Source organism: Canariomyces notabilis (assembly GCF_033297395.1).
Source record: "Canariomyces notabilis strain CBS 508.74 unplaced genomic scaffold N656scaffold_3, whole genome shotgun sequence".
NCBI classification, from domain to species: Eukaryota; Fungi; Ascomycota; class Sordariomycetes; order Sordariales; family Chaetomiaceae; genus Canariomyces; species Canariomyces notabilis.
In genome coordinates, this window is record NW_027041825.1 from 47,591 (window position 1) to 59,998 (window position 12,408).

At 56.0% G+C, this 12,408-nt stretch overlaps 3 protein-coding genes across 3 annotated transcripts; 2 read left to right on the forward strand and 1 right to left on the reverse strand.

Annotated features, from left to right (window-relative positions):
* Positions 1-30: 30 nt before the first annotated feature.
* On the forward strand, positions 31-3,272 carry N656DRAFT_787174 (uncharacterized protein; the record flags this gene model as incomplete). Its single annotated transcript, XM_064816581.1, has 2 exons — positions 31-131; positions 212-3,272. The coding sequence occupies 2 exons, from the start codon at positions 31-33 to the stop codon at positions 3,270-3,272; spliced, it is 3,162 nt and encodes a 1,053-aa protein (XP_064673016.1).
* Positions 3,273-4,304: 1,032 nt separating this feature from the next.
* N656DRAFT_702366 (phenol hydroxylase-like protein) lies at positions 4,305-6,367 on the reverse strand (the record flags this gene model as incomplete). The annotated part of the gene is made up of 3 exons (XM_064811017.1): positions 4,305-5,285; positions 5,352-6,268; positions 6,319-6,367. 3 exons carry the CDS (start codon positions 6,365-6,367, stop codon positions 4,305-4,307), a joined length of 1,947 nt encoding a protein of 648 aa, XP_064673017.1.
* Positions 6,368-8,740: 2,373 nt separating this feature from the next.
* Positions 8,741-11,769, forward strand: N656DRAFT_765804 (uncharacterized protein; the record flags this gene model as incomplete). The annotated part of the gene is made up of 6 exons (XM_064813435.1): positions 8,741-8,915; positions 9,075-9,431; positions 9,642-9,686; positions 9,757-10,000; positions 10,049-10,898; positions 10,960-11,769. 6 exons carry the CDS (start codon positions 8,741-8,743, stop codon positions 11,767-11,769), a joined length of 2,481 nt encoding a protein of 826 aa, XP_064673018.1.
* Between the last annotated feature and the right edge of the window lie 639 nt (positions 11,770-12,408).

The window sequence follows — 12,408 nt, forward strand, 5'->3', positions numbered from 1 at the left end:
CCATGAACTTGCTATAAAGGAGCGCCCGAGATGACCAACCTCACTCATGGACCCCTGCTGCCGCCCAAGCAAATTCGCTTTGTTAACAACCAAGGACAACCACCCTCCAAGCGGCGGCGCATCAACGCAGCGTGAGTTTTACCCTTTTCTGATTCTGGCTTTCCCCGTAGCCGGGGGACCAGGTCCGAGTTGCATTCTGAGATTGTGCTAGATGCTTGACGTGCCGCAAGAGGAAAACGCGATGTGCGGGTGAGAAACCTGTCTGTTCGACCTGCGCCAATAATGGGCACGTCTGTCTCGGGTACACGGTGATTGTGGAACGGGAGAGGAAGAGGAACGACAACGTGACAGGCGGATTGGTGGTAGCCAAGGTGGAATGCGGAACACCGGCCATCACCAACTTTGATACGGTCGACGGATGCTCGGACGACGACGATGAGCTGGAGCATCGCCAGTGGAGGAGCAAGGCCGCCGCGCCGCGGACCGCAGGCTTTGTCGATCACGACACAACGTCGTCGAGGCATACTTCACATCCCCATGCCGCTGGCATACCGCGGAAGCCCAGCAATGAATGGAACCAGAACAACAACTCGCAGGGCTCGCCTAGCGATGCGAGACAAGCCCAGTATGCAGCCAACGCCTCTTACTCGGAGAGCGGCCAAGCTTCGAACCACCGGTCCCCGACTCAGCACCATACCGAGAGTCACCGTATGCCCTACTTTCGGTATTTTGGCCCAACCGCCATAGTCCCGGGCTTCAAGCAAATGGTAGTAAATGTGTACCGCGACAGGCGTAAGAGCAGAGGAGGTTCTTTCTCAACAGCCTCCCCTGGTTCTCTTTTCGGCCACGGCACGTCACACAACCTTCTCTCGCATCATGAGACCATCCTGGAGACGCTGGAGGACCTGCCCGTATACGATGTAAACGCCCCAGGTCCAATTCATCCTCTCATTGTCTCGCTCGTGGACACCTTTTTCCACCATCTTGGCTGCAACTACCTCTTCTTGCGAAAGGACAGATTCGTCCGCTTGCTGAACGAGAAACGCATCGAACCAATCCTGGTCGACTCTGTGTGTGCCTTGGCAGCACGCTTTTCTGAGCAGCCCATCTTCACCAACGAACAAGACGGCAAGCTGAAACGTTCAGAATACGGAAATGTCTTTGCACAACGAGCCAAGTCCGCCATCGTCGATACCTTCCCGTGCCCGTCCGTTGGCGCTGTCCAGGCATGCCTGCTCATGGCGTACGAGAGTTTTGGCGCCAACCAGGACAGCGCTCTCTGGATGTACCTCGGTTGTGCTATTAGGATGACCCTCGACCTTGGACTCCAGAAGATGGAAGGTGTCAAGTATCAGGGTGAGCGCGACCCGTGGTACACGAGGTGTTGGAGCCGCAAGAGCGATGACGGAACGGACGGGCAGGAAGGCAAGCAAAACGAAGAGACGCTCAGTCCGAAAGAGCAGCGTGAGGTGGAACAGGAGCGCATCGACACATTTTGGGCCGTTTTCGTCCTAGACCGCGTTATCTCGTCGGGGACAGGCAGGCCCGTGACATTCCGTGACGATGACTACGAGCTGGCTCTCCCTGCACCATCCACTGACCCGGTTACGGGTTGGCCCGCTCCTTTCCCGACCTTTATCGAAATCATCCATTTATACGGCCGCGTGTCCGATGTCCTTAACAATATCCGGAACGCCAGCGATCTCACCGGTGAGAAGATGGCCAGGCTTGCCAGGATGGAGAGCGACCTCACCGCCCTGTACCAGAAACAAGATGAGCGCCTCCACTTCAATGCCGTCAATTTCCGTGAATATGTCAAGACGAACCAAGCCACGACCTTCATCCTGCTTCACTTCTGGTTTCATGCCCTGATCATTGTCCTTCACCAACCCACGCTGCTGACTCCATTCCACAACCTGAAGCCGGCCCAACTGCTGACGAATAGCCGGGAGCTGTCCATGTCAAGTGCAAAGACTATCGCCGACATCCTGGCTTTCGCCGAGCTAATCGATCCAAAGAGCTTCATTGGTAACCCCTTTACATCGCAGCCGATCTACATCGCCGCATGCGCCTTCTTGATGGAGTCGGTGGCCAATGCTTCGCAAGCGCCGTCACGAGAGCCGTCACCATCCTGTGACGCCAAAGGTGACCATGCCAAGGTGGGCGCTGGAAGGTACGGGTCCGGATCCGACCCACGACACGTGAAACACTCACTGCTCGCCTCAGCTGCCAACCAAAACTACCAGCGTTGTTATAAATCACTTCAGCAACTAGAGCAGTATTGGGAGGGCGTCAGATACATCATCAACGCACTGGACCAAAAGTCGAAAGGGATTTGGGACTGTGAGACGTACACGATTGAGGAGTACGAGGCGATAAAGCTTGCACGACGAGGCTCCTTTGGTCGTTTACCCAGATTCGACCACCCAGCTTCACCAAATGTCCCTCCCATTGCATACTCCCTGACAGGCACCACCAACTCTCCCAGTTCTAATCTTACCGTGTTGTTCCAGAGCAACCCAACCCAGTCGGGCAATTCGGCCTCTTCCTCGCTCTTCCCGCCTCCTCCACCGCCCGCGCCCCCGCCACCACCCTCAGTTCCGACATCTGCGGCAACGCCTCCTGGGAATATGATATACGATCCCATTCGACAGAGTCTACCGGAAACTCCTCCGGCCTTCCCACCACCATACCCGCAGCCCAACGTTTCGGCGGTGCGGTATCAGCCACACTCCTCCAAGCCAAGCAGGCTGTCGCAGTCGCCAGCGAGTGCTGAGACGCTGATCAAGTACGAGTCATCGTCGCCAAGTGACATGGGGCCCATCAGCCCTTCCAACGATCACAAGTCGCATAGTCACGGAACCGTGTCACGGTCTGGCCATGGGTCTCTCCATCAGCCATCTTACCACCATTCGGCGCATCACTCGGCCTACGAGTCCTCGGCGGGCTACAAAGATTCACTCTCGACCTCGCCGACGGATTCGAACATGGGCCAACAACGCAATCATAACAGTCATGACAACGGCATGGATCAGAGTAGCAGCTACGAGGCAGACTTTGCCCAGAGTGGCTTGGCGTCCGGATCGTACTCATACATGGGCCTTAATCCCATCAACGACATCATCACGTTCAACAGTCAGGAGGTCAACATTGACATGCTTGGCCTGCAGAGCGAGATTCTGCCGCCGTGGCTGGAGATCTTACCTGGTGATATACTGGGTGGATTGTTCGAGGGCGGCATGGCTGGGGCCAGTCAGGGGCATATGGGCTAGCTCACCCATGAAGCATGACTCATGGACGGGTTTCTGCATAGACGGAAGAGCGGCGCATGGTCGGATTCTTGGTGCATTTGGCGGCAAAAATTACGTTGTCTGTTCGCATTGGAAACCAACATGCTTTGTATCTTGTTTGATCTGTTTATTAATTTCTTTTTGTGTCTGCTCTGCCTGCCTCTCTTACCTTCGTCTTCTGTCGTCTTGCTCGACCCTCGTCCTCCCGCCGCAGCTGCAGCGGTTCTGTCGAGATTTGGCTTGCTCGTTTCGTCTCACGCTTTGCGCGAGCATGTGGCCAGCATAGCAGGATCAGGCAATGAAGGCCCGCTACAAGCCGCGAATTATTGCGCTTGCTGTGCGCCGGCCTCTCTTGGTACCCCGTGTGTACACCGTTTGTGTTTTCTTGAATCTCAAATCCTGATCTTTTGCGTCACATCAGTTGCCTTCTTGGTATATTTTCACTTTCGGCGATCGAAGCGAGGCGTATGGGCCATGGGAAAGATGGAAATGGGACTAGGACTGGAATTGGGACCGAAAAACAGAAAACACCAGGGCTATTGGAGGACGGCTTCTCTGCTAATGAAGTAGTTGCTCTTCTTTCTTGCCGCTGATATTCTAGGACTCCAGGCGCTCGCAATGACATGACATGCCCCGATATTCGCTGCTACTTTCACTTTCACGGATGAGCGCGCTGTGTCATTTTGAGTAAAAGGATCATCCGTCCAGCCTTCTCCCGGGAGACATTGGAGTGGTTATGGGCATTCCACGCTACAGCCAGCCGGAGCGATTGTCACCAGAAACGGGATGTAACTGAACGTAATGATGCTCTATAATTCATCGCAAACGCCTAAGCCAAAGCAGCCAAGAGGCATAAACATGAACACCCTATGAAACTCCTATCTACCACCCCAATAACCCAATGCAGCTCGGCCACAAATAACTACTACAAAACTCCAGGGGAATCTCTCCTCTCCTTCACGGTCTCCTGCCCATTCTTACAATGAAGGAACCTCAGTATGTCCTACCTCTCTATCAAAGCAGCGCTTGGGTCCCGCCCAGCTCCTTGGTGACAAAGGCGCCAAAGTAGGCGTTGAGTGCGTCCACCGTGGCGCCGCCCTCCTGGAGGGCGACAACAATTCCGACGTAGCCGTCGGGCCTGACAACAACGACGCCGCCGCGGTCCTGGTCCAGACCCATCTTAGCGTGGGCCGCAGCGCGGGCGTCGGGCACACGCCGGTCCCACCGGTCGTCGGCGTAGACGTGCTCGCGGTAGCGGGCCAGTAAGTGGGGCAGGTCGCTCGCGATTTCGATGCGTGCGCGGGGCGCGGCGAGCACGGTGCACACGGTGAAGAAGCGCGAGTGCGGGTTGTGGCGCTCGTGGTGCGACACCACGCGGTCGGCGTCCGGGAGCGCGTAGGCCGCGTAGAAGGACCCCTTCTTGGCCATGCCCGACGCCAGGTCCCGCAGGGCCTGTGCCTGACCCGGCAAGGCTGGGTTGCCGCCGAAGACGAAGAGCCGGAAGGACCCGTTCAGGGGAACTTCCTGCTCCAAGTGCACCACGTTGGCATCCACCACGCGCGTCACGTCGGCGTTGGCGAGCAGCCGCCCCGGCCTGAGCCTGGTGGATTCCGGGTGGGCCAGGATCAGGTGCGACTGGGCCGGGTGCGAGGGGGACCAGTTGAGCGCGTTGGGCTTGTATGCTACCCCGTAGCCCGAGGTGAATTCGCACGATTCTTTGAAGGTCTTGATAAATTCGTTTTCTTCTTCCTGGCTTGGTTGATTGGAGCTATGGTCCGAGGCGGCCGCTACTTCGTTGGCGGCAGGGGGCCGCTGGGAGAAGAGCTTTGCGTACTTGTTGTCGAACGCCAGAAGGGTCTCGGCGACGTCCTTGCGTTCTGACTCGTACGTCTCGAGCACGCTGCGCTTGGCGAAGCCTGCCTCGACCGCGTGGATTTTCCAGGCGAGATTGAGCGCATCGAGGAAGGCCGTGTTCATCCCCTGACCGGCTTTGGGCTGTGATGAAGTCAGTTTTATGACCTTCGTGTTGGGGGCCTGATCCCGCATGGCGGACACACTTACGCTGTGGGTATGGCAAGCGTCGCCGCCTAGAAACACGCGGTGGTCGATGGTGTACTTGTCTGCAATGCCCTGACCGATGGGGTAGACCGAGTACCACTCTACTCTCTCCCACTCGATCGAGTAAGGCTGTAGAATCCGCTTGGCTGAGGCCTGGACCTCCTCGACGGAGGCCGTCTTGCGCGGATTGAAGTCTGGGTCCGAAGACGACGCAATCTGGATATAGAGACGGACCATGTTGTCCTCGCGGGGAATGACCATGATAGAGCCGTTCTCAGAATGGATGGTGCATTTCATCTTGATATCGGGGAAGTCGGTCTTAACGACGCCGTCCATGACGCCCCATACGTAGGCGATGGGGTCCTTATGCTTGATCCCAATCTTGAGCTGGTCGCGGATGAAGGATCGAGCGCCCTCCCCACCAAACAGGTACTTGGCCTTGACCGACTCCTTGAAGGTGCCGTCGACGTGTTCCAGCTCGACACTTACGGGATAGTCCGGGTTCTCCTTCTCGTTAGAAGTGAACCCCTTGATGGTCCAGGGCCGTTGAATCTTGACGCCGTTTTTCTCGAGGTCGCCAATGAAGACACGCTCAATATGGCCCTGGTGGAGGAGAGTGGTGAAGGGGTACCTGGCATCAATGAAACTAGGGCAGCTGGCCCAGGTGCCGGTTCGGACGATGCCCTTGCCGTTCTTGGGGGGATCCCAGAAGGCGACTTCGTAGACACGGGCAGGCTTGTGAGCCATGATGGCCGATTTGAGCCCCATATTCCGGAGCAAATCAAGCGAGCGCGGTTGGATGCCGTCCGCCCGGCCAGTGGCCGTCGGCTCGGGCCTGTTGTCAATGTGCTTGATCTTGTAACCCCATCTCGCCAGGCAGGTTGAAAGCATCAGCCCGACGGGCCCGGCACCGACGATGACTGCCATAGCGGGTTAGTCTTCAGCTTCAAGGATGGAGGTGGCGACCTACCAATATCATAATGGTTGGGGCTCGGGTGTCTATTAGGTTGTGAAGCCATCTTATGCTCGGCTTGATGTGAATGCTAGACGAGACGAGAAAGCCAGAAAAGACAAGTAAACAAATCACAGGTGGACTGGGTATCTCAAGCGTCTAAAAAGAGAAAGAACGGCTGTCAAGCGAAGTGACGAATCCCTCTAGGCTGAGGGGTTCGACGAGCTATTTGAGCATCAAACCCCAAGACACAAATGGTTCCCGGGTTGGGATCCGACAGACGGGGCAGCACCACCAAGAAAGGCCCGAAACGGTCAATCACATTGCCCAGCAGCAAGAATAGTGACGCACAAGCCAAGAAGGCGGGAATGAGTTCGGGAAGATAGCTTCGCTCGGGTGCCCCTGACTCGGGATGATGAAAGGGCGAGGGCGAACAGCGCAGCAGTCGAACCCATCGAACTGGGGCCTTTATCCAACGGTTCCAACAGTCGGGTGGTTATGTATGTAACTGTAAGCCCTCTTATCCTTGTGAGGGACCGCGTGTGGCACTTTTTAGCTGTCATGTTGCTTCCAGAATTTACGGCGAGCTAGCGAGCCAGCTGGGGTGGGCTTGTACGCTCTGTGAGAAGTGAGGGGATGATCGGGACTTGGGCACGGGAACGGGTGGTGGGCCCGCAGTGGGGAGGACCCGGCTTAGACAATCGGGAATCAAAATGAGCGGGTTACGCCGCTGGCTGGAGCTGAGTGAGGTCGCGGCATCAGCCTCCGGGACCCCACTGCACCCCCGTGCGCTGTCGTTCCCAGGCGCCCCGGAAAACCTTAGTGCGACCTCCTCCCAGGCCCATGGTACCCCTATATTGAGCGATATCCCTAACGCCACACTTTCATCTATTGGACCCAAGTCAGACGTCAGACGTTTCCCGCCAGTTTGTGTCACTGTGCTGTAACTACTTGCAGGGCACACACGTGCAGTCCACATGCGCTACTGGTAGTGCAACCGTTTTGTCGAATCTGGTTGGCTCCGAGGTAGAACCCGAGGTGCAACAAAAGCTCGCCAAAAGCCCGGTTGCGGGTCTGACTTGCTCCCAAGCGGCTGGCCCCCTTTTCCTGCAAATCACCTCAGCTGCACGGCCTGCGGTTCGGCTTGGTCGGTGACATGAGCCGCAATAGCAACAAGATGCGGCTACACACGCCGATCTTACGACGACTGATGAGTTGCGCAAAGAACGATCGGTGTGTTTATTGACAATTCGAGAGGCTTCTGAAGGTCTGAAGGAGCCGTGAGCTGGGTGCTGATCCGATGGTCCGGTTCCATTGCCGTCTGCTGCGAGTGTCGGTGGTAGTTCGTATCAAATCTTGATATTTGGATCTAAGCCCTTAGAGGAGTGTCGACAGAGGACTCAATCCTTGGACGTGTCAACACCTCGCATCGGATCTGATCATTATCATCGATCACCAGCATCCGATACCTCCACAGCAAGTCAGTCAGCCTCCGGTGTCCAGATCGTCACGGTGACGTTGATCATACCATTCATCTCTACTGGCCGGTTCAAGAAGGAGGAAAGGCGCTGGGCTGTCCTACCTTCGAAGCACGGTCGGCGGCCGCGTGCTCGATCATGGCAGACCAAAGCTGTGCTCGGTGCTATCCTGCCGGTCCATCAATGGCACAAAACCCTTCGGACCTGAGGAGCAGGACTGAGCATTCCCATACGCACACACGTTCTTGCGTTAGCATGGTTCTGGGGCTGTAGGAGATGATCGTTCGCACTTTGGGAAGGCCTTCCATTTTTATGGCAATGACTCCAAGCCCAGAACGCGCTTGTCTCGCGGTGTGAACCGGGCTGATGTCAGCGCCGTCGATACTGCGTCTAGGTCTTGTCCCTGTCCGGCCTCGCGACATGACGGACAGGACTGGATATGCTGGAGCGCTGCTGCCGTCGTTTGTTTGGGACGGCCGCCAAAGACTCTTCTCGATGGATGCTGCTCTGCCTTGATGAGAAGCGGCCACCGCGGTTTTACTGCCCAAAAAACGTCCTGTCAAATTTGTCTCACTAGGGCAAATGGGAGGAACGACATTACCTTGCCCCTAAAGAACTGACGGGTCGGATTGTGAGCACCTCTGGCGATCCCCTATCCCATGCAATGCCAAAGGAATGAGCCTGCTCTTGGAGGTACGACTTATTTCACACGCCCATGAATGCAATAGGTATCTCTTTGCTGTGGCAACCGGCCAATCATGTCGATGGTAGCAGCTGCCGCTTCGCCGGTCGAGCTCCGGAGGAGTGCATGGGCCGGCCGGGTCCGCTTAGTCGTCGGCACGGCGATGTGATGATCTCAAACACGTTCGGGCCCTTCTTTTCTTTCCCTTGTCGCCGGCGGCATCCGCATTGTTCTTCCATTCTCATCACGCACGCTGGCAAGCTGGACCGAAGACAACAAAATGCGCAGCGGCAAGAACGTAACCATGCGGCAAGTCGAGGACCAGTCTGACAATTCTTTTGTATCCATCGGCGATGCGAGACAGCTTGTCCTTGTCCAAGGGAGTCCTTCGGTAGTCGATGTCGAGAGCCAAGTCGCCTCGTTCTGCGAGGGCGATTCGAATGAGAAATCCAGAAGTAGGTCGCCGTCGACGTCGTGTCCCTGTCTGCTTTTTGGACCATCTCTTCTTGCGTTATTCTTTCCTTTTTCTTTTTCGATTATTATGCTTTTCTGTTTTCTTTCTGTTTCAGAAAACCTTGCCGTACGATACTAATATTAGGTGGGTTGGGACTCAGGTCCAAAGAAGGGCCCGGTGATGTTCGTGATGCAGGAGGATGTCTGGTCCGAGTTTCCCAACCCGACATGCGACTGCAATGACTATTGTGGACACAAGAAGCGCAGAAAAATTCTTGTTCGACCTGGCGAGGAATCCAGAAACCACCGCTCGAACCGGCTGGTCACCGTCTATCAGGCACCGCGAAACGAGAGCAAAAGCAAGGCTACTGAAAGCGAGAAAGCCGAGAAGAGGGACCGCCTCCCGAGCACACTCGGTCCCTTCGTCGTCGATCTGAACTCTCGCATGTCAGAGGATGACGTGCGTAACGAAGAACACCTGACTACTCCGAATCGAGGTGGGACGGTCGAGGCTCACTGTGAGTTTTTAGTTTCGGCCAAATTCTGAATTCTGTGCTTCCATCTGCTGTTCAATCTCTTCTCGGGTTCCTTGCTACTTCCGTGTTTTCCGCCTCACACCTTTTGGTTGTACTTTCTCTTTTCCTTCTTGAGTCTCGCTGCACCTTCCTTTTCCTTGCCCAGTCTTTTCCAGTTGCGATTCGCTAACTGAAGGGAAATTGCAACTGCAGCTTTCGACCCAAATAGAATCTTGGAGGAGCTCTTCCGCACTCTCGGTAAGTCGCAACCTCCCTCGCGAATCTTTGACAAAGTCGCCTTCTGACTGTGTATCTCCATCAATATCAGAAGAACGTAAAGCTTCTGGTCGCGCGGCAACCCGGATCCGGCCTCTTATCGAGGAGGCTATGCAAAAACGTCGAGATCGCCAACGTGATCAGATCCCCGACGAGTCAGCCATCCGAGGGAATTTTATTCCTCTTTCGACCGTGCCCTTACAGCGATCGCCGTCACCAGGACACGGCAAGTCGCCACAAAACGTTCTTGTGGGGCTCAGCCTGACCGATTCGCAGCTGGACAAATTGTCAGCTATGTGAGTGTTTTGCAGTCCGAAGATTGCTTCTCCGCTGACCGTTGCCAGGCTGTCTCGTGAGGACGAGGAACCGCTCCCTCGCGGTAGGCACTCAGGCGACCGCAAGGAGATGAGTAACATTAGGGACCCATCGCCGAGCAAGAGATCTCGATCTCCAACCAAAACACATCCATCCAATAGCTCGCCCTCCAGGCCCCGTTCTCGCTCGCCTGTCAAGTCCCCCAGGTATCCCAAGTCTTCCGAGGGCCGCAGCGGCACTCAAGGTTTCGAATTTGACATCAAGCCTCAGTCTCCGAGCAAGGCGAAGGGAAGTCTCTCTGCTCACAATGATCAGGCCCACGGAGCCGTACATATGGCCAGAGGATCTCCGGACCCGATTGACATCACAGCCACTCGGACTCGGGCGCGACCGGCTGTCCTGGGAAAAGCAACACCCGCTCTGGTTGATGCTCACATTGCGCCCAAGAGGGAGCCTTCCCCTCCTAGCAATTCCGAGAAATGCCCCTCAGCCTACGCACCCTCGTCCGTCTACTCTCAGGACTCGGTTGAAGCGCAGTACCCCTCTTGTGTTAGCCCCCTTCGTATCCAGAAGGAACATGAGCCAAAGCATCTGAGTATTCTTCAGGATTATATGGATTGGAGAGACTCGCCATTGGGTTCCGCTCTGAATGCAGAGATCACGACAGAGACCTCTAGCGGAGCCGAGGCAATCGAGACGACGTACAGCCCTTCTGGCCTTGCCGCATCCCAAGGCTTGCCTTCTGTTCGAAAAGCATCTAAAACCTTGATTGGTGAAAACGGCTGGCTCGAGAGAACCAACAAGCGCCCTGATCCGAACACTTCCCCTTCCCGAAAGGGCGGTTTCCTCGCAAATCTCGTTAAAAAAGCCAAGGGAATGGTAAGCCCACATACAACTCTTTGTCTCTACCGCTTGCCACTAATCCCACCTTTCTCATCAGGTCGAAGCCAACAACACCTCCCCGCATCGCAAATCCCGTGAGTCGGAGAAAGGCAGCAATCCGCGCCCTGTTTCTCGTCAGCTGGCCATCTCTCTCAACCCCCGCGAGCAGTCACTCCTCTACTGCGAGTTGGAGTTCCTCCTGACGACGGTGCTCAACGAGTACATTACGGAAGAGTTCAATGAGGGCCGGCTGGAGGCGGACCGGCTCAAGCGCGTCGCCGAGGAATGGCAGCGCAAGGGCCATCCCAAGGTAGTGGGCTTCCGGTACGACCTTGAGACGCAGCTCGACCTGGTGCGCATGCACTTGCACCATTTCCGCTTCTACTCGCGAGCCGCCACCACGGCCGCCATCACGGCGACGATTGACACGATGCGCAGCAACGCCCGCGTCATGCGCGTCAGGACCTTCTGCGTACCCGACACCGTCATCGCGAAGCAGCTACTCGATTCGCAGACGTTGTTCCATATCCTCGGTGCTTTTGCGGAGAAACACATGAAGCTGGCCGAGATTGTGGGCTTCTTTAAGGCCGGCCTTGAGAGGGAGAGGCTTGCCGAGGCTGAGAGAATGCGGCAGTACCACCAGAACCTCCACCCGGGCGAGGGCTTCGTGGAAGGCCAGGGTCAGGGAGGCCTGTCTAGCCCTGGATATGGCCATGAACAACAGGGTGGTAATGAGTACTGGGGCACTACTGCTGCTACCCCGGTTACGGCTACGATGGGCTATACTCGCCATAGCAACAAAGACCATGGAATTGGCCAGGGTGGCTTCAACATGGACCCGGCTGGCTACGACCCCCGAGGCGAGTGAAGGCTTGATCGCTTGGGTCAACCAACTGGGCCCGAGGGCAGCTGTTGCTGCTATTAACCACGTGGATCTGAGGTCCACACTTGTTTGAGTTTCAATGGGCTGCTATCCCTCCTAGTTTTCTTCTGTTTTCTCTTGTTTTTCCTCTCCTATCTCTCCTGCTGCTCTATCCTGGGAGCTCATATTGCGCACATCATGCGCCGCTGACGTCGGGGACGACGAACCTCGATATTGTGAGATCCCTCAGCTTGCCCTGGTGGGTTGAGAATAACGGGCGGGCATGGGAAAAAGCAAAAACTGGCATCCTGTTTGTCTAATTGTTGGAGTTATGGTCACATCCCCGGAGAGGTCCTGGCGTCTATATAGCACAGCATCGGCATGGATGATACCCTTCCGGCGGCGGAACCGGATGCAGGGGCGTTAAGGATTGCTGGTACTAGGGACAGGAACGTTCATGGGACTATGTTAGGGTATGCTAACACTTCTAGGTGTTAGAATTTGTATCGGTATGTAGAACTAGGCTTCTGACAGGCAGTTACTTGCGCTGCATCTACAAAAGATTGCCTGATTGCGCCTCGTCTGGCCGGGTGAACACACTCCATACGTGACGTGTCCTGCGCCCCCAAGGAGGGTAGGACTCCA